Here is a 21,763-nt window from a genome sequence, read left to right as displayed (position 1 = left end):
TCATATAATCAGTGAGGCCAATTTATATCTTATACCTCAATATGAAAACGATTATGTTTGCTTATTGGGTAAAGCACACCCAAACACTGTACCATTTGCTTCTTTGAAGACGTGATGTATTTTCTGGGTGAGATAAACTTAGCATTATCAGGACAAGTCATTTAGAGGATTTGGACTTCATGAGAAGAACCACTTTTAGGGCAACCATTGAAGGGTCTCCTACACTGAAGGTCCATTAAGTTCTTAGAAAACTGACAAATCGCCACTTGACAATGTTTCCTTTGCACTAACACATGGGTAGTTTTCAAGCTGCTAGTATTCTAATTAGGAAAGTTGACATTTCCTTAATTGAAAAGGCTCCTGTAACTAATATTTCACACTGTTAACTATTGGTAAATGACGATCACTTTATTCAGAGCCCATTAAAGAAAGAAATGGTCTGAAGTGATGTTTGCTAGAGGTAACTCCAGTAACACAGAAGAGGTTCATGGTATCAGAAAGCCAAGGATGGCCAGGGTGCTAGGTCCCACACTCATGCTGTCCCAGACAGGTTGGAGGTGTCCCAGGGGAAGCCCGGATTTAAGGGGGACTTGGTCATTTACAACACATATCACATTTTTGAGGACTAAAGAGGAGGTAATGAGTCTTAGCTTTATATCACTTGAAAGCCAGACACCAGCCTCTACCAACGAACATCTTTCGTCCACGCTCTCTCTCCCTGCTATTATCCATTGTCTGGCCGCCTCCCCAGGGACATGTTTTAGCTTTTATCCAGAATTGCTGGACCAAATGAGAGCCCATCGCAGTCCTAGTGCTACTGCACTGCTTCCTTCTCCTTCTTACTGCTCCCGTGGTTTACCCTGACTGTGTTTCCAACTTCCTAAGGAATCCAGTCGAGAGACAGAGAAGAGAGAACAATGTTTTTTGCATCAACATTTAGACTCCTTAAACTTCTTTGCTCCAAATATCTGCTTCACTTCACTTGGGTGCAGGGTCTATTAAGGCTTTCATCGGCCCACGAAGGAAAACATATAAAGATATTAAGATAAAGACATATTACATAAAAACATAAAACGTATTAAGACATACGAAAATTCTATTTTACGACTGTGCTGCTTCAGATGCGAATATGGTCTTCAACCCCAAGAGTTCATTTTTTTTTCTTCTAATTTTAAAAGATGTTAAGGTATTTTTTGTGAGCCGTGAGAAGGCCTATGGCAGTGTGTGTAATGGGTAATTTGACCTTGCCCTGCCCTCTAATCATGGAGGTCAGGGGCTATTTTATTTCTCATCCATCCCTGCATTTCTTATTCTCTCTCTGGAGCCTTGGGGACTCAAGAAATATCTGTTGAACTGAAACTTGTATTCCTCATCGCTTAACATCACGCCCGAAACACAGTAAACCCTCCACACGCTTGTTGACATGAAGCATGTGACAAGGCATGGCATCAGAGCACAGAATTTTTAATTGCCAAGGAAATTTTTATTTTAATTTTGCATTAACATTAGAACAAAGTTCTAAGAAAACTTTACCTGATACAACCACTTTACAGATAGCATTTTTCAGACATGGGCTAAATACTTTTCCTGTTTCTTTACTTTTCCCTGTATGCCCTTCGGGGCAAATCTGACGTCTGTTTCCTTTCTTGAATCCTTTAAACTACCTCGATACGTAGGCTGTGATTTTGCTTTTCATGCAGCGTTACTGACCTTGTAAAATAATGCCTGTCTATGTGTTACTAACTGCTTAGCTTGTAACATCTATGAAATGCTAGGAATATAAAGATTTTTTTTTTAGATAATTTGTTTAAAGCTTCAAAACCCACAAAGGTTTGGACATACACCTCAGGAGGTCATACCAAGGGGATGCTTTGAAAGCAAGTAGTTATGCCTTACCACTTTGTAAGAAATCCAGGTCTTAAAGAAGGTTAGGTCTCTCTTGGACAAAAGAATTCATATTTACTATTGTACATTCCAACCAAAACTTTCACATGGTAAATGGTTTGAAATCTAAGATAATAATGGTTATTGCCAATAAACCTGACTTTCAAATCCTCTGAAACATAATGGTGATCTAAGGTACTCTGAAGCAAATATTTTAAAGTTTGTTTTACCTCTGGAGGTGTATGTGTCCTTCATTTGCTGTTAACACTGTACAGATTAAACAATTAATTCTATACATAAATATGTATTCACATAATCTATAAAAGTGCTTCAAGTTATTCAATCCTCCAACACACATTCCCACATCATAAAGTGTTTTCTGAAAGTGCATGTGCCTAGAATATGTTAAACTTAGAGTAAACATGATCATATTAAAACATAAGTTCCTTATAGTGGCTTTAAATAGTTTTTCCACAATAAGATCAGCAATAATCCTAACACATTATTAACACGCTGGCGCGCTCTTGAACAAGAATATTTCCTAAAACAATACGACAGATTTTTGGCAATTTCTCGAATGAGAAATCCACATTAGAAATAAGAATCCTATTTGCTTTCCAACTTTCAACCATTCCCGGGGGAGGGTAAAAACTCACTTCTATTTTTTAAGAAAAAGAAAACAAAGATTAAAATTTGAACTAGCAGACCTTAAAGGGGAAGTGGGGAAATGCTGTTGGATCTTGGAAATTCTTCAGTGAGAAACAGAGGAAATTAGAGTCCAGTGTCAGAAAGTCTAGGACGCAGCACACATTCTCTCCACTGGGCCACGTGGGGTCTGGGGACTCCACTTATCTGTACTCTCCTGGAATTGAACAAACGAGGGGCGAAGGTGGGATGCTCAGACGTGTTCACAGACGAGACTAATGGTAGGCAGATGGACGGCAGTCCCTTTCGACCCATCACTAAAGGAATCCACGTGATATTGTTGCAGGATGTACAGCGTCTAAAGGGGTGACAAGAACACTCTCCACACAGGTGAATTCTTTCTTCGGGAGGGGCTGGTGGTTCAGACTTCGGCATTCTCTCCAGCTGTGCCACTCTCAGCCAATCTCCTCAGTGACCCAGCTATGCCTTATCCCTTAATTACTGAGGTTGGGGGAAATGGAATTAAAACAAAACCTACATCTCACTGCAGATTGGAAACATAGATATTTCTCAGCCACAGGATAAGACCACACAAAACAAAGCACTTACATTAAGTACTGTTCTCACATCATTAAATTCTGCAAGAAATAAAGATATCACCCTCATGCGTATGGATCATGGACTGCTTGCGAGTGTTATTTTTTCCCAACAAAATACCACACTTTCCGTGCCATTCATTCTGAATTATGTTGGGAGGGATTCCTTGAATTGTAGCACCCTCAAAATGGCCTTCTAGCTCAGAATTTCCAGTCATCAAAGAAACAGTAGAAACCAAATATAATACTACAAATTATGGGATGGAAATCCGTACAGGTAAGATTTGTCTTGGCATTATTGCTCCTGAAGGATTTCACAAAAAGTCCATTGCACAAACAAACCTATCTGTGAGCTTCTATTGTTTTTACCTAAATACTGATAAGCTTCTAGTTCCGTATTTTAAATATCTTAACCTTCTCTAGGAAAGAGATAAACTGTGTATATAAAAATATATATAAATATCTTCAATAGCATTTAATATGTGTTTTAAATAATACCGATAATAATTGCCTTCCAATAACTAAATTGGAACATACCATCATCTATTATTGGTAAAGAAGATGGTCCTTTATTCATTATCAAGCTGCATATGTTAAGATTTACTAAACACTTTTTAAACAGAATACTTTTATTGGTGCACTAAGGGAATCATGTGGGCCATTGCCTCACATCAGATTGTGGAATAAAGACGCCTCATACCACTGATCATAGACATTTGCTGAGGGGTGAACAGCTTACCTTTTGCACCTTCCTACTATCCGTCTGCACTGGTGTTGGACATACTCATTGGAATGCCCTCTATCTCATTTAAGTGAGTCCAAGAACTTTGGCCATGGAAGGCATAAGTCAACATTTGTCTCTCTATATACTGCAAACCTTGATTTTTTTCTCTGGGGTAACTGTGGGGCTCTTGGTGGAGCCTTCAGGTGATGAGATAGAGAATCGATCCTAATCCAAGGTACTGACAGAGCTGGCTTTAACCCAGTGCCGTTCCCAATGTGCGTCTGTAATGGAGGAGCTGGAGCGGGCACCGAGCATTTTTCTTGGCCCCAGACGCACAATGGCTAATGGCTCACTGTTCTATCTTGTTTTTCTCGGTCACACTGGCAAGATAGGCCGGAGGAGGAACAACACATCTGAAGCCATGGCTTCCAGAGGATGTTTCCCAGTGACAACTGATTGGGGACCTCTTGCAGGGTCTTGGTGTGGTGGTCTGCGGCTTGCTGCATGGCGTCCAGAATCTCCTGGAACCGGGGCTCAGTCGTCAGGGTTACTGGGTTTCTCTCTCTCGGATCTTTGGAAATATCAAAGAGTAAAGGTGGGTGATGGTGGGTGACGAAATGCCCATGACAGAAACACACGTGTGTAGAAAAGCATCCATTGGCGCCCTCGGGGGTGAACTTGGGTGTGAAGAAAAAGGCTTTCCAGATGGACGTGCCTGCGGTTTACAAGGACAGAAGTTCGTGTCATGTGGAAAGCGTCATTATATTCACCACACATGAGATCATGCACAGAAATCACGCTGCTATGTGCTTTAAGAAGGCAAAGAATTTATCATTCAAATGTGGATGAAATGTATGTATTTCTCATGCTTAAGGCTCCAAAGAGTAAGAGCCATAGCATAATAAAAACCCCCAAAACAAAAAACATGCATTATTATCTGCGAAAGAATACAAGATCCAACTGATTAAGTGATAGCCGCCATGATGCAAATTTAGACATATTAGAACCATGGCATTATCTTCTTATTCAGAGTCTCTCTCTCTCCTCTCTCCCTCCTTCTTCCCTTTTCACAGTCCCTAAATTCTTAGGCCATGCTGTGCTGGTCAGAGAGGAAAAAGCCTATTCATTGTTTGAGCACAGAACTCAAACAGGACTGTCATTTTAGGCTAATAAACTTTAGAGCTTGGGAATGTATAGCAGACACTCAATAAATATATATTGACTATCAGATTATAAGCTCCTAGCTGTGCCACCTCTTCCACTCAAACTTCAACATTTTAAACTTGTATCCTGTATTTCTGTAGAAAACAAAACGGAAGGCAGAGGCAGTCTCAATGCTAACATGTACATGAGAGATGATAAAACTGCACATGTACGTGTGCACAAACACACACACACACACACACACACACACACACAAGGAGCCATCAAGAACAATCTCAAACCAGCTAGGACCTCAGTTCACCTTTTATTTTCCCCGTTTTGAGAAAGCCCAAATGTATCAAACCCAGAATGAAGAGAGTCTAGGAGTGAGGATGGGGAGGGACTGCAGATGGTTAACAGAGATGATATTTTGGGGGTGAAGGAAATGTTCTCATATTAGATTGTGACTAGAGTTCCAGAACTCTATACATTTACCAAAAAATTTTTCAATTGGAATTTTATGATCTGTATATTATACCTTAATAAGGGTGTTAAAAATTCCAAATTAGGGGAATTCATTGACCCAAGAGTAGGAGGGTTAAATAGTTTTTAAAGTGTAAGATCTGTGTTCCATTAAACCCCCAAATATTCAAATTTTTAGGAAAAAATTGATTTTCAAACAATTATGAAATAATTGATTTCCTGTTTATTCCACAATATTATGACTTTCGGAGGAGCTAACTGCTAATCAAACATCGTCTGATAGAGGCCTAAAAACTGCTTCCTGGGTATGAAAAGGTGGCAGATAAAAACAGAGAATTAACGTCCACAAACCAACTGGAATTAGGTGCGGAATGTGAACGTCCTTTTTCGCATTATCCTTACAGTTTTTTGACATAAAATCATAGAGATTTTCCCACTAGGTAGCATCACACACTTATTTAATTTGCTTTGATAATTTGCTTGTATAATGACAATGGTGACTTATGTGATTATAGGTATTTAGTGACCAACTGGTCCAAATACAAAATAAATTAATGGGATCAATGTAAAACAACTGTTCTGGGTGTCTGTGTAGTCCCCAAAGAGCCCGTGACCTCAGACAAGCTTATTCAAGGGAACGCAAGACTCTTTGTGTTTTTTGGGGAAGAACTAGGAAACATCACAAGCAACGTGGATATGTTACTGATGACTCTATTGAAGGGGATCTGTAACAGGATGCCTCCATCTGTGGCTTAGTCAACGCTGCGAGAGGCAGGACATAACGTCTATGTTAATTTACACGTGCTCCGCACATCTGCCTTTTAAAGACAAGTCAGGCTGACGTGCAGACACGCTATGCTGCAGAAAGAATTCCTGGACACAGTTACTGCCTGTAGCAGAGTTTAAAAAGGAAGTGGGTGACCTTAAGATTCTTCACATCAACTCCTCTCATTCCCCTTTCCTCCCAGAGACGACAGATTTCCTTTAGAAGCCTCTTCTGTGACACTGCAGCCACTTAGAATCCATCTTCAGTCAGGGTCGGCTGGGGCAAGGCTGTTACAGAGAGAGGCGTGTGGGAAGAAGCCTCTTCTGCTCTTTCTCTGAGTGCTGCAAATCTGGAGGGTGTTTCGAACTTGACATTCGAGTCAAGTCTCGGTGTGTTTAAAACCCCAAGAGAGTGCAGGCTCTTGGAACAAATTCATTTGAAGGGCCTGTATCTCCCACTTGACTTTTGAAAGCCACTCACATGGATTCTGTTATTACAGCCTTAGCTCAATCCTGCCCAGATGTGAACTGGAAGACCGACTGAAAGGCCAGTCAGTAAACCTTGGGCATTCTTGCCTGGGAAGAGCACTGGTGTTGCTACGTAGCTCGGATGAGTGTAGAATTAACAATTGACTTTCCTGAAGATTTGTTTGCTATGCTATACGGGTGTTTGCCTTTTTATCTTCTACTTTGAATTTTTAAAACTTTTTATAAAAAGATAGATTGCTTATTCTCCATAGTAGTTCTTTGGAGCAGGTTGGAATTGCTCAAATGAGAGAAGTGGGACTGCATTTTATCGCCTGTAGGTTCACAAGATATGGGGACTTACTTCAGGACTCTGTTCTGTTATTCACCAGAAACCCAGGTATGGACATCTTCAAAGGCGTCAGTTCAAAGGAAAAGAGTAAATCCTGGTCATGCAATAAAATAGGAGGCACCTGATGTCATCTCACATTTCCAATAGGTGATATTTAGTTCTGTCTTCCAAAATTATTTTGATAATGTATTTCATCCTGGATTTCTCAATATACTAGGAAAATGTTGGGTTTTTAAAAAATATTTTTTCTCTACTGTTAAAATTCTAGTCTACTCTAAAAAAGATTGTTTCTTTCTCACCCCTGTAACAGATATATCTTTTGACCACAATGGGATCTTAAACTCATTTATAACTGAGATCCAATGATCTGGAGAAACTATTATTAAATTTTATAGTGAGAATACAGAAAAATTAAATGGGACATTTTTTTTCTTTTTTATTGATGAGGAAGATTAGCCCTGAGCTAACATCTGTTGCCAATCGTCCTCTTTTTGCTGAGGAAGATTGGCCCTGGGCTAACACCTGTGCCCATCTTCTTCTACTTTATATGGGACGCCGCCACAGCATGGCTTGATGAGTGGTGTGTCGGGGTGCACCGAGGATCTGAACCCAAGGCCGCCAGAGCGGAGCACGTGTGCAGGCGAACTTAACCACTATACCACCGGCCCCTTAAATGGGACATTTTTTAAAAAGTATTCTAAGCAGTGATGAGAACAATATTCTACTGAGGTTTAAAAAAATTAAGAGAAATAATTGTCACAATTAACAGGCAAAGATGTCAATGACATATTATAGTTAGACTACTGCCGTGTCACTGTAATACAAAACACTGAAAATCACCACCCATCTGGTGAAACATTTTTATGTAAAATCACCACTAACAAAATATGATTCAATTCACAAAAGAAAGTTTATAGTCCTTTGATAGAAAGGCAAATAGAACTTAAGTGAGAAAAGTCAGACCCTGATTCAGCAACTTCCAAGTATAATCCTAAAACAACTATTTCATCAAAATGAACATAAGCTATGAGACAAGCTGAATCACGTGGTTTTGGGGTTCCCTGGGGATCTGAGGGGCGTATGATCCCAGAACAGGAAAAATTGTTGTGACTTTGATTACTTCCAGGTTACAGGAACTCAGCCACAGGAAGGAGTTCTGGGGCCACTTGGCAGAGAAGCCCCAAGAATGAGCAGACGTGGTCCCAAGGAGAAAAGCAGAGAGGATGTGAAGTGCATATGGCAACGCTACTGCTTCTCTGGAAAGAAAGGAGCTGAAACGTCAAACCTGAAATTTAGTTATGTCCTAAAATTAAAAAAAAATCACTATCACTATGCAGCACATGCTCCTTCTTGACCTTTTCGAGTCGGATCACGCTCCGCTCCTTACAAATCTAATAATGTCCTCCTGGAGAGGGTCCTCAAGGCTGCATTCGTCTTTATCCCAAGGACCCTGGGTGCTTCGGGCCTCTCATGATGAGACAGGAATCTCGCGCTGCATCCTGAATATTGGATTTGGCAGCAGTAGCAGCCCTCAACAGAGCTCGCAGAATCCAGGCCCCCAGGACACTCTCCATTCTAGGCCCCTTTGAATTTCCAAGCTGCTGCCCTGCAGAAGTCTCAGTGCCACCGTATGAGAGAAAATAGAGCCGATTTGGGAAAACTCTTCTTGTGTGCAAGTATAAATGTTGCACCACAGCAGATGAGCAGAAATGTCACACATCACTACAGCGCAATTTTGGCCCCTGTTTCTAACCTATGCAGGATGAAGAAAGGTGCTCCCAACCTAAAACTTTGATGCCACAAAAATAAGATTTTTCCCTCTGTCCTGGAGATGATGGAGTCCCCAGATAACCCACCTGCTCCTGCAAATTTCGCAGCTTCCCTGCAGTTAGGTGAGGCCCTGTGATGAGTTCTTACCAAACAAGAGCAGAATGTGACACATCTTTCCCAGGCCAAAGCACAGAAAAGCCATCTCTTTTGCTGGTGACATTGCAATTTACAGAGCCTCTGTCAGGGTGGTCCCCCGAGTGACTCAGGATGGCTGAGTCCCTTCCTCCTAGACACCCACCTCTACACCATTAACAGGACATCTGGTAAAGTCTGGAGACAAGTTTGGTTGTCACAGTTGGGGGCTGATGGGGTTGCTACTGGTATCCAGAGGGTAGAGGTCAGAGATGCTGCTCCATGTCCTATGATGCACAGGACAGCCCCCCCAACCAACCACAAAGAAGTACCTGGTCCCAAATGTCAGTGGTGCCCAGCTTGAGAAAATCTTGTATATGGCAGGAGTGAGAATAAACCTTTGCTGGGTCGAACCCCTGAGATCTCAGGGCTAAAGGTTATTATGGTATAACTTAGCGTCTCCATACTCAGATAATATCTGAGAGTTAAACTATAAAATGAAACAAATCTTATTTTTATTTATTTTTTTATTTCTCCCTGAGAAATCTGTTGCCAATCTTCCTCTCTTTTTGCTTGCGGAAAATTAGCCCTGAGCTAACATCCATGCCAATCTTCCTCTATTTTGTATGTGGGTTGCTGCCACAGCATGGCTGATGAGTGGTGTAGGTCTGTGCCTGGGATCTGAGCCCATGAACCTGGGCTGCCGAAGTGGAGCATGCCAAACTTAACCATTATGCCATGGGGCAGGCCCCAAACAGATTTTATTTATTTTTTGTGTGAGGAAGATCAGCCCTGAGCGAACATCCAATGCCAATCCTCCTGTTTTCTTTGCTGAGGAAGATTGGCCCTGGGCTAACATCTATGCCCATCTTCCTCTACTTTATATGGGACGCCGCCGCAGCATGGCTTGACAAGCAGCGCGCCGGTGCGCACCCGGGATCCAAACCTGCGAACCCCCAGCTGCTGAAGGGGAGTAGGCGCACTTAACCGCTGTGCCACTGGGCCAGCCCCAACAGATTTTATTTTTAATGAAATAAATCAGAATCCGGACTGAGATATGCAGCCACCATAAGTCTTGAAGACTTGGCGATAACCGACGTGAATGAACTACCAGCTCTAAAGGAGAGAAAATGTGCCACAGAACTATGGACATATAGATGAGCCTGAGACATAAGAAAATGTGTTTGCTATGCTGTTCCAAGCAAAATACAATGGAGATGGGGGGTGGTGCATGGGCTCAGGGTCTCCTTTGTTCCAAGGGGCAGTGATGTGTTTATGAAAGTTAGACATGATGTCTTTACTTAGCCTGATGTTGCTACATGAGACTTGTATATAGGGTAAGTCGAAAGAGAGAGAGAGAGAGAGAGAGAGAGGGAGAGAGGGAGGGAGGGAGAGAGAGAGAGAAAGAGAGAGATAGAGGGAGAATGCAGCGGTCAGAAGGCAGGGGCTTGGGTGAACTTTTTTAAAGGGATGTCCTTAAGGGATAAATGGATGACCTCTCTTGGGGTATAAAAAATCACCCAGACTCTGCTCCTTTCACTCTGCAGCCAACACCATTCACGAAGGCATTGGAAGCGCCTTCTGCAGATACATTCAGAAGATGCTTAACTCTGCACAACAGATGCCAGTCCACCTTTCAAAGCACATCTCACTTCATGTCAGTATTCGTGTGGGTCTGTGGCAGTGACCAGTACTGCGTGTAGACATCTTTGATCTGAGTTCAGAAGCGTTTCATGTTTTGGCGGCTTGTTTGGTACTATTTGCTTTAACTCTACTGCCCTTTGTCTTGGCATTCACATTTAACTCCAGGCTCTGACAGTTGGGGTTCAAATCCCAGCTCTGCCATTCCCTAGTGTGTGATGCTGAGCGTGGCCGTTAACCTCTCTGTGTCCCAGTCTCCTCTTCTGTTAAGTGAGGACAATAACAGTATCTGCCTCGTGGGACTGCTGTGAGGATTAACAATTCGTTCCTGTATGTCAAGCTCTCAGAACAGTACCGGGTGTATACTAAAGGCCACCTATGCGTTAGCTGTGACTATAAAGCTGCAGTCAATCTAAGCGACAAACACATTGGTTTCCGTCTGCTCTTAAATCTGTTACCACTGTAACGCACGTCTAAAGACATTTTTTTTCCACTAAAGATTCTTAAAGAACATGGACAACTAAATGTAAATGGCCTCAACACATTGGCTCTTAATTTATCACTCAGATTTAGACTTCCCTTGATGAATGTTGTTCAACTGCTAGTCTTGGCAAGATTTATTTTACATGCTTGGAGGATTCCATGTCTATATCATAGAAGTCACACGCAGACATTTTGGGTTTTCAGTCCTGGCAGTGTTTCCTTCCGCCATCTTGGAGTTCTTCAAGAACCATTTCAAATACTGTTCTGCTTTCCCATTGTGAGGGACCCACACCCAAGGGTCCCTAGGCTGGCCCCCTCAGTCATGTTGATGTCCTCTATTGAACTTGATGTCTGAAAATCCATCCCATGGTCCACAAGCCCATGGTGACCTCCTGGCTTCCGCCATACATGCCAAACATCATTCTGTATGTTTCCCTATCCTCAGCCAGCCACCCTACACCAATGCCCCAGCTCTTTTCTTAGACCCCACGATCTTATGATGCGGCCCCACCCAGAGCCGCCCTAGGGCACCAGTGTCTTCTACCTCAGTACACACACATAATCCCAGAGCACTGTGGACCCGGGTACTCTTCTTTACCCTGGAGGCTCATTCCTACCTGTTCTCCATAGCCCAGACCTCCCAGGATACAGCACTGGGATAATGGATTACGGATCAAGTCCTGCCCGCTTCCTGCGGCTGGCTGCATGGGAACGCATGATATGAAGAGTGAGAAGGAAGAGAAAGTGGCTAAGGGCTGTGGCTAAGAACACTTGCTTCAAATCCAGGCAGGATTTAGAGCATTCTTACCTCCACCAATTGATGCCTGAGTGTCCAAAAGCACAACACTCCCTTTGACTAAGCCTCGGTTTTGCATATTAGGGGACAGAAATCTATAATCTGGTACAAAGTGGGTACACAATGCACACCAAACTCCCCTTCCCTTCTTTGCCTCTGTGTATTGAAATCCTACCCATCCTTCAAGGTCCTATAACAACTCCTCCTCTGTGAGCCTGTCTGAATCTCCAGCCAGATATTATCAGTGTTCCTCTCACCAATTTTCACCATGCATTCAGCCCTTAAGTTCTATCACCATCTGTGGACTCCATTTCTCTCATTAGGTTATTCACTCTCTGAATGCAACAACTGTCTCTCTCACATCTCTTAAATGCACGGTACCTAGTGTCTGACATAGAATAGATGGTCAATAAAAATTTGTTGGGTAAATTAATAAACAAGTGAGATGATGAGATGAGCAGGAAGGGACTGAAAGAGAGGGAAGAAGACAGCTGTCATCATGAAAGCCTGTGTGTGGGCAGACAGGAAGCCTGGTGCATTCCACTGACTCTCTTTGGGAGCCAGAGCATCCTGTCTAAATTCATTCAGTGCCCAACACAGCCCCCAGCATGACAGAGATCCAGCCTGCACGGAGACATTTGGGAATGGCAGAAAAATGCATGAGGAAGTCAGAGACTTTGGAAATACATTTATCTCGGGGTCTCTTGGCATTGAAAAATGGGCAGACATAAGGAATTAGTGTGGTAAGCACAAGTCACTGTGCCTTCAGAAAAGAATGTCCATGGAGGGGCATGATGATGGACATGACGGCAGTTGAGAGGGTGTGGATCAGGGACGGAGCCAGTTGAGGAAACACCAGAGCTGACGTCCCCAAGGATGGCTATATAGTCATGCGTTGCTTTGCAATGGGGAAATGTTCTGAGAAATGTGTCATTAGGCCATTTCGTTGTTGTGCGAACATCATAGAGTGTACTTACACAAACCTAGATGGTATAGCCTACTACACACCTAAGCTATATGGTACTAATCTTATGGGACCACCGTCATCTATGTGGTCCATTGTTAACCAGAAAGTTATTATGCTGCGCATGACTGTACTTAGGGAATTTGATGACATGGATGAATCCCAGAAACAGTCCAGGGAGTTGTGGATGCCCACATAGACATGGGCAGGAGGAAGAATTATCTTTGTGATTGTGAGTAAAAGAACTTATTGTCTTAAGTGAAGAAGTCCCCATTAACAGAGGGGCAGACTCTGAAAGCAGACAGTGTTGGTTGCAAATTCAACTCTGCCATCAACTCTGTTACTGTATGCCAATTATGTGACTTCCTACATCTCTGTCTCCCGATCTATAAATGGGAGAAATAAGATGGGAGAGACCGTTGGCTGTTCTCCCAGCTTCCACAGTCATCGAGTGCTACTGGGCACTCAGACAGCCACAATGAAGACTCCACTTTCCAGCCTCCCTTGAAGCTGGGTGTGCAGAGGTGACCAACTTCTGGCCTATGAGATTTAACTGGGAGAGTCCGGACATCTTCCTTGGGAGATAACCGACATGCACCCTTTTCCTCTCATCTTTTCCATCCATTCCTCCATCGTGCTCCCCCTAGGTGGAAACTACCATCATTCAGCATGAAGAGGACGCTGCTGCATCCTCCAGGTGGTGAAGGGGATCTTGGAGTCTGCATTCCTGAGACTTGTGGACCATCCACCTCTACACTTCACTCATGAGATAGAGATATAAACGTCCCTCTGGTGTAAGCTACTGTTACTTTTTGTTTTCTGTTACTCACAGCCAAATATGATACTAATATAATCAAAATCTCTTTTAATTATGAGGATTGAAAGAGATATCAAATGTAAAGTGTTTAGGGCCGGCTCCGTGGCTTAGTGGTTAAGTGCGCGCGCTCCACTACTGGCGGCCCGGGTTCGGATCCCGGGCGCGCTCCAACGCACCGCTTCTCCGGCCATGCTGAGGCCACGTCCCACGTGCAGCAACTAGAAGGATGTGCAACTGTGACATACAACTATCTACTGGGGCTTTGGAAAATAAAAAAGGAGGAGGATTGGCAATAGATGTTAGCTCAGAGCCAGCCTTCCTCAGCAAAAAGAGGAGGATTAGCATGGATGTTAGCTCAGAGCTGATCTTCCTCACAGAAAAAAAAAAAATGTAAAGTGCTTAGTAGAGTGTCTGATAAACAGTAGACATGGAACAAATGGAAGGGTTTATTGTCATAAAGTATGTCTTCAAAAGATATACAATGGTTGCATAAAAAAGATGACAAATTTCTAGAATAAGAGATTAACATGGGGAAAGTATACAACCACCTATGAAGCATTTTTGTATAAAGATACAAAGATGAAGAAGACAAATAGTTATCAAATACGACATGCCTTGGTTAGAACTAAAATGTCTCTGTAGAAAATACCAAGTTTGAAAGCAGATGGGGGTAAATGAGGCGAGGGTTAAAGACATAAGCTGACCTATTGGGACAACTGAGATATGCCCCTTGTTGAAGTCAAAGAAAAGAGATGTGCAAAATATTGTAGAAAATCAATGAAATGGTAGAACTGGGTACGTAAGAGAAAAAAGGGCAGAAGAAGTGACCTATGGTAAGATCAGAGAAAGCTACGTGCTGAGCTAAGAATGACGAAAAGTGTTTGAGCATTCAGAAACACTGCTTGTTTTTTCTTTTGGTATTCCAAGAAGAAAATTCAGTTTTGATTTATTTTGTCTCTGTAAGGAAGTAAGTTTGCATTGTAGCAAATTAACGAAAGTCATGGCCGGCACTTTTTCTATCCATGATATTAATGTAACCTTAGGTCAGACATATGAAAACTTTAGTAGTAAAGTAGATGTCTATCTCAAAAATTGTCTAATACTGTATATAAGGTAATACAAAACGCCATACGAAAATATCCGTTTAATAGACTAAGTTGGAGGAAACAAAATCCATTTATGAGGTTTTTTTTCCATTAAAGAAAATGAATGGTTGAGAAGTTAAGCCCATTACTGAGGAGCCTGAATGACAATGAGATTAAATAAATTAAATAAAACCTTAACAATTTCAAGAAAGCCTTCTCCATCCCCCTATGTCACCCCTCCTAAGTTGCCAAAGCAGACTCCATCCATCCTGGGACACAGTTACCATGTGTTGCTACAGTTACGTGTACACATATTGTCTCTGGCTCCTGGGCTGAGAAGAATTACTGGGTGAATGCCTGAAAGGCCAAAAGCTTGTGGGATGCAACACGTGGTTGAGGTATTCAAAAAGAAAAAAAAAAATCCTACGACTTAAAATGTACCCTTGAAATATGTATGCTTCTTTTTAAGCTATTCTTACACTGGTTAACTCATAAGCCATAAGCAGCTGTAATTAGAATCTTCCCTCTTTTCTTAGGTGTATTTAGGAGGCAAAATTAAATTTTTAACTGCGTGGAAGTTTTAAATAGTGAACAAAGCAAGCATTTCTCTTTCCTTACCATGGTAATGCTGTTTTGATTTTAAATCTTACGTATCTCTATTTTGGAAAGAAAGTACCTTTTAAAAAGCTGGATTATGAACACATTCCTTTAGAATGAATTATATTATCCTACTCCTCCTTCTTGTGATTTTTTAAAATGATTTTTATTTTTAAATCACAGAAAAAAGTTTCCAACAAACTTGAATTGAAAACGTGGCAGGATTTATGAGGCCCTACGGGTTCAGCCTTAGGACGGTCACATTTTTCTCCAGGGGCAGCAATAATGTCAGTGCCCCGTTCCTCACCCCATTTTCGAAACTTCCTGAAGAGCCCATTTCCTCACAGAAGCACAAAATTTCAAATAAAAGTGACATTTTTTTCTAGATGATGTCAAGATTCCATATGTGTTGGCAGAAAATACTTTGAACTATTAATTATGTACTATATTCCATTGTTTCCAGAATATGCCCACAGCCATCCCATGGATTTCTGTATGACCAGCTGTTTTGGGGCTTCTCACATTAATGTGAGCATTTATTTTACAGATTATATTCATCAGCTCGAAAATCTGAAACAAAAGCCTGGAGCCAAGTATCTACACCTTCTAAGATAAAGTTTACCCATAAAATCAAGTTATCATTTCATTGAATTTTTAATAACATTGATTCATACGTCAAAAATTAAGGCCAAAACTCTTAACAGATATTGTACAGGAAATTTTAACTCAAAATTTCCATTTTAATGCAAAAAAAGTCATCCATGTTATAATAATGCTTTTGTGAGTTCTTTTAAAATGTAATGGGAATAATGATATCAGATCATAATCAAATCATGCCATTCAACTTGCCGAGACAACTAAATTATAGAATTATTACATTATAGTTATAGAATTATTAAATTTTAGAGAAGACATATGTAAAAGTTAAAAGGGATTCATGTTTGAAAAGAGTGGGAACAGAATTCTAGCTCTAAGTTTTTGGAAAATAAGGCTTGAATTGTAATATTTAGGCCTCCAACTAATCAGGACAAACGGTAATCAGACCTTAAAACATTTCCCGTCAATTCTAGTTTTCTGGCACAGTGAAGTCCTGCTAAGCTAGCCCTCTCTGAGGGAGGAATGAAACCTGCCAATTGCGTTGTATAAATACTCCCAGCATGGCTGGGAGTTAGCAACGGCTTAACAACAAGCTGGCAAGACTCCTGACCAATTGGGAACTGGCTCCAGCATGCGGCTGCTTGTTACTAAATTTCTCTTTTCTTTTCTAACAAAGTATTTTGAGGTCAGGTGGCAACGCTCTCATCCCTAACAATTATGGAAAGTGTCCCACGATGTAGTCCGGTGATTACTGACAATCTTCTACCAAGGTAGACCTGAGTGACCTAAGCAGACTCCTCCAACCAGTACTAGTTTCATGTCTGTTTTCCCCAGTTGACAGGTAACTCCATACGGATGAGAGTCACACTTTCCATCTCTACATCCCCAGCACATCGCACAGATCACGCACACAATGGTCTAAGATGTAAACAACCCCCGGGCAGGGAATTTGGTCTGTTTTGCTCACTAGATGACCGTAGCACAGCAGGTACCAAATAGTAGGTGCTCAACACATATTTGTAGAATAAAGGAATAGATGAGATACTGAATAAATAACCACGAAGCCATGTGTGATAGCCAAGATGGCAACCATTGATAGCCAACCATCGGCAACCATCGTTACTGAGTTTCAGATACAACCTGAAAAATAAATGAGATGATTCATAAAATCCATGGTTTATTGAGACCCTTTACCTAGAGGAATGGTTGCAGCATTGAAATACTGCGATTTCTCCTCTTTTGTTGCTGGTTCAAGGCAAAAGATTTTAAGGAATTGTATAAGAGGAAATGTCACTGTGTCTGCCTAAGAAGCAAATTTTATCCCAGGGCCAGCTGCCTATCAGAAACTGGGTCTTGTTTTTCTCACTTACTCCTATTTTGTCTCTTCCTCTCCTTTTTCTCTTTACTCCTCCATATAATGTGTTTCTCCAGCCCCTGATCCAATATGTTCCTTCCAGCTTCTCTAAATGGGGGCTTGGTTTTATTTAAATGAGATTTTGCCAGGTTCAGGACAGGGTATGCTATCTTACTTTTTTAAATGCCCAAGAGGCATAGAACATTGTCCTTTACACTTCTCGCAGGCTCCATATGAAAAGAAGTGGGGAGGAGTACAGCTCTCATGTATTAGATGGCTCAGACCTAAACACCGTCAATTAATCTAAAAAAGAAACAGTATTCCTATGGGATTTGGCATTATGGACACACTGATGAGATAGGTAAACAGAATCCTTCCACATCTAGAATCCTAAGCTCGTGTTTGTGTCATATTCGTCTTCTAGAAAATAGCGCAAGGAAGCTGCCCAGATTTAAAGCAGAAACTTTGAAGGGTAAACCTGGTGTGATTTCTGTGGCTAATGGAAGGTTGTAAATTTCCTCTTTAAAAATAATGGGGAGGATGCCCTTTAAATGATGTCTTTGGTAAATTGGCTGAGTGAGTAGAGTGGGGAGAGAGATGCGTTGAAAACTGGTACCAGACTCACCCTGAGTTTAAGAATGAGCCATCAGCTGGGAGGTTACTAGCTGTCCTGGGAGAGAGTAGCCTCCAGGAACACAACCCCAAAGCACAATAGAGAAAAGGGGAGTCTTACTTCACCTCTGAAGAGTGGACTGACAGTCTGACCTCAACATCCACCTCTGGCACGTACAATACTTATAAATAGCGGCTGGATTTCCATAGACCCCTCGGCATCTTAGTGATATGAACATTATTGTAATTCTAAGTTTAAATATATGAAAAAGAATATCTGAAACCTATCACTACACTTAGGCTTATCATTTGGTTCCATTTCTTCCCTTATGCTTGTTAGAAATACAACTCTAAAACTGGTATGGAAAACCCAAATTAGATCCTGTTACTGATTAGAGTGCACAATTTAAAGACGACCTGGTTTGGGAAATATGATAACATCAAAGTATTTGAACTTTGTTTTAAAGATCTAAATCTAGCACACGTACATGATCTGTGACAAAATACAGACTGATGAGTCACCACCCGCCATCTTTGAGGCTGGAGAGAGAAAGCAGGGTAAACATCTCAACGCCCTTCAGTGCCATAGCGCCAAGTCACAGGACTGTGGGAAGTGCTTTGAGAGCAGGCAAAGGGGGCGGCATTTCAGTGGGGTTTTGTGGGGATTGACAAGCATCATCCAGGAAAGAAAAGAAGAACGGTCCTGCCAGGCAGAGGACGCTACAAGCACAAGTCAGCCATGCACAGAGCAGAGAGACTGCTGGGCTGAAACTCAGGGTGAAACAAGATGCGCCAGGAGATGAAGCTAGGCAGCTGGTCGGGCATGAAGAAAGGTGGCGCAGTGCCTTGCTGAGAACCTGAGCTTCCTCTGCTGGGAAGGAGGAGCCATCATTGGCACATGCCGGGGTCCGATGACGCCCTACCTGGACAACTATGGGATGAGAAGGAATAAAAGAAGACAAGAGGAGGAAGAAGAGTTCAAAGCCAAGCACAGTGGCACTCTTAGCATCTCACGGCCTCTGTAGAGCAAAGCCCTCTTGCACTTTCATCTACTCACACGGCACTGATGGCACAAAGTACTAGAAGCATGGAAAAGTCTGTTTACTCACTGTTCCGCGGGTGCCAGCGCACAGCATTTAGGTAGAAGTTGCAGTAATGGAAGAGAAACTCATGATCCGAGCGTTGGCTTTTCCCCTGAAGCAGGGGCATCAGGTCACGTCCATCAATGATCCTGTGGGATAAATCAGGTGGGCATCAGCTGGTGAATGGCCACATCATCCTCGGGTTAAAATGGCCCGAATTCTGAGTTGTCCTTCCAGCAAACGAGAGCATGATAGAGCTACACAGTTGTGATTAAGTAACCAACACAAGGAACACTAAGTGTCCCCTGTTGGGTGCCATATGCAACACAGCGAGGCCAGCTCTGCTCACGTATGAACTCATTTAATCCTCCAAGCAGCACCATGGGTTGGGACCATTATCTTCCTATGATGATGAAATGAGGAAACGGAGGCCAGAAAGCATAAGTGACTTATCAAAGGTCATGTGACTAGTAAGAGCTGGCGGGATTGAAACCCAGCTGCTTGGACATCCATGCTCTCAACTGCTCTCCCCACTGCTTTTCCTAAGCCCAATCTTCTGCCTACTGCCTTGGCAAAGGGGAAGCTTTAATTATGAACTATAGCTCTATTGAAAATAAGAATGCCTGACAATTTGGGTTAAAAAAAAAGTTAATATATAGCATAGGGCAACTTGGATTGGATAGACTCCAATGAAAGTGAATTTCTAAGTCAGAATGAATTAATTTGTAAATAATCATGATGATGGTATTAAATATCTGGAAATAGATTGTTCCAAAATGCAAATATATCTCTTCTACTACTGGGTATGAAACTAGGGCAAGAAGGGGAACTTTCCAGATGGCAAACAATAGCTATTTACAATTGGTGATGAGCAAAAGAAGATGATTTGGAGTTTAAATAACAGAAAAAAGCCCCAAATTTTGTTTTGATTTAAACATACACTAACAGCCGCTAGAGGAATTGAAGTCATTGATACATTAGGCCACTGCCATGGAAACAAGGGGCAGAGAGCTACTATGAAAGAGTTAGATTACTTAACTTGAGGATTTTCTTTCTCTGATTAAAAACACTCCATCCCTGTCATCCTCTGTTATTAGGAATTTAGAAACTGAAAGTTTAACTTGGTTATATAATTTCGGTAAGTGTTCTCAAGAGGATTTTTTTTGCGGTTTATTTTGGTGTCACTAAAAACCCCGTAATGTAATTATAGCCTCGTTGCTTAGCACTTGTCTGGCCTCAACTCTTGTTATTAATCACGTGCTCTGCAGAAGTCTAAGGACTGAAAATATTCTATTATCATAAGTTAAAAATAAGAACAAACAATGGCCTTGGCTCCCTTCCCAAGCCTGCATTCCCCTTCTCCACGAGAGGAAGAGAAAGAAGCAAGGTAGAGAGACGGTTCTATTCAGAATCAGTGTGTTCTCTGAAACACGATTTCTACACTGAAATGGTAGGTCTTGTGCCTTGTTCCTTTCAAATCCCTTTCGAGAAAGACTCAGTCCTTAAGAATATGAGATCCCGAGTAGGGTGGGAAAAAAGGAAGGGATGGGGGGACAAGTGTGCAGGTCTGAGTATCTGAGCGTGAAAAGCCGCCAGTGGTAAAAAATAACCTGGAGAGATGGGACCACCTCCACCTCCAAGTGGAGAGGGGGTCTTTCCATGGCTGCTCCAGAGCAAGAATGAATCTCTGTTTTTTGGACAAAATCTCTACCTCTATTTCTCGAAGCCATTTTTCATCATAAGCCAACAAGACTTCAACACTTGATTTAAGAACACAGGAGCTTGAAGTGGTTTCTTCAGATTGGTATTTCATAACTCAACTGGGTCATGATAACATGGAGGGGGATTCCATTAAAAAAATAAGACTCCACGTCTCACAACTTTTTTTCTTACTTAAAAGCAAAACAGTTAAGTTTGCTTTTTAAAGGAGGGAAGCAAAGTCTATTCTGCAAACTTCTTTTTCTTCAAATGCAGAGATGGATCTCTTTTTTTTTTTTATATCCTATACCTAACATGCTCTTTCCTAGAAGCTAGCAATAAATCACCCAGGTAGGGAAAGCCACCATTTCACAGTGCTGCAGAAATATGGGCTGTCAAAAAGAGGATCATTTCTGCCATGAAAAATGGAAAGTGACTCTATTGAGCCAAAATTTTAAATGGTGTCTAAGCTATCAAAATACTTGGGATTGTTTTAAACCACATGTGCAAGTCACAGTTAACCACAGCAATAAGCCAGAGATGGCACAATTTCCTTGACATTGCTAGTAAGGGATGTTTCCATTACGTCACGATTTGTGGGAGAGGGGCCCATGCACTTTCAGTTGACACAAAGCATCACTGTTTTCTATGGGAATCATCTAATTGGGCTTTTCTGCAAACCAATTCAAGTTTTCATAGCAAGTTTACACAGATAGCCACTGTTAGAAAATTAGATGAGTTCTTTTGTAGTGTCTGCTTGATTCTGAAACACGTCTTCATTTGAGATGGTTTTTAATTTGGAAAGTGAGAATATTCTCTTTGCGTTCTTGACTCGTGACAAGGGTAGCAAAACCCACAATTCGTTTCCAAGCAGCTTCGTTTTTGAATTTCAGGTTGAATTCGATGGCCTGGGGACAACTTTCACATAACCGAAAAGAGCGTGTTTTGGGGACTTTCTTTGGGCTATGGTGACCACATTCCTCCATGAATGTGCTGTCTCTCTCTCAGCTCTGAACCCTCTACTTGGCACGTCCTTCCCATCTGCTTTGCCTGGCCAACTCTGGGATGGATTTAGGGA

General features: G+C 41.8%; 1 protein-coding gene across 1 annotated transcript in view; it reads right to left on the bottom strand.

Moving 5' to 3' along the window:
• Positions 1 to 1,478: 1,478 nt before the first annotated feature.
• The window catches only part of LOC147911623 (steryl-sulfatase-like), a 106,674-nt gene continuing 86,389 nt past the window's right edge, over positions 1,479 to 21,763 (bottom strand). Inside the window, exons 9-10 of the mRNA XM_087427917.1 lie at positions 19,015 to 19,136; positions 1,479 to 4,564 (exon numbers count right to left, since the gene is read on the bottom strand). Of these exons, the coding sequence (XP_087284043.1) occupies positions 4,191 to 4,564; positions 19,015 to 19,136 (496 nt within the window). The 3' untranslated portion in view covers positions 1,479 to 4,190. The remainder of the gene's footprint in view (positions 4,565 to 19,014; positions 19,137 to 21,763) is intronic.

This window comes from Ceratotherium simum, chromosome Y (genome assembly GCF_057802395.1).
Source record: "Ceratotherium simum simum isolate JZ-2026a chromosome Y, ASM5780239v1, whole genome shotgun sequence".
NCBI lineage: Eukaryota > Metazoa > Chordata > Mammalia > Perissodactyla > Rhinocerotidae > Ceratotherium > Ceratotherium simum.
Note: the sequence above shows the minus strand (reverse complement) of the source record. Positions and strands in the feature narration are given on the sequence as shown.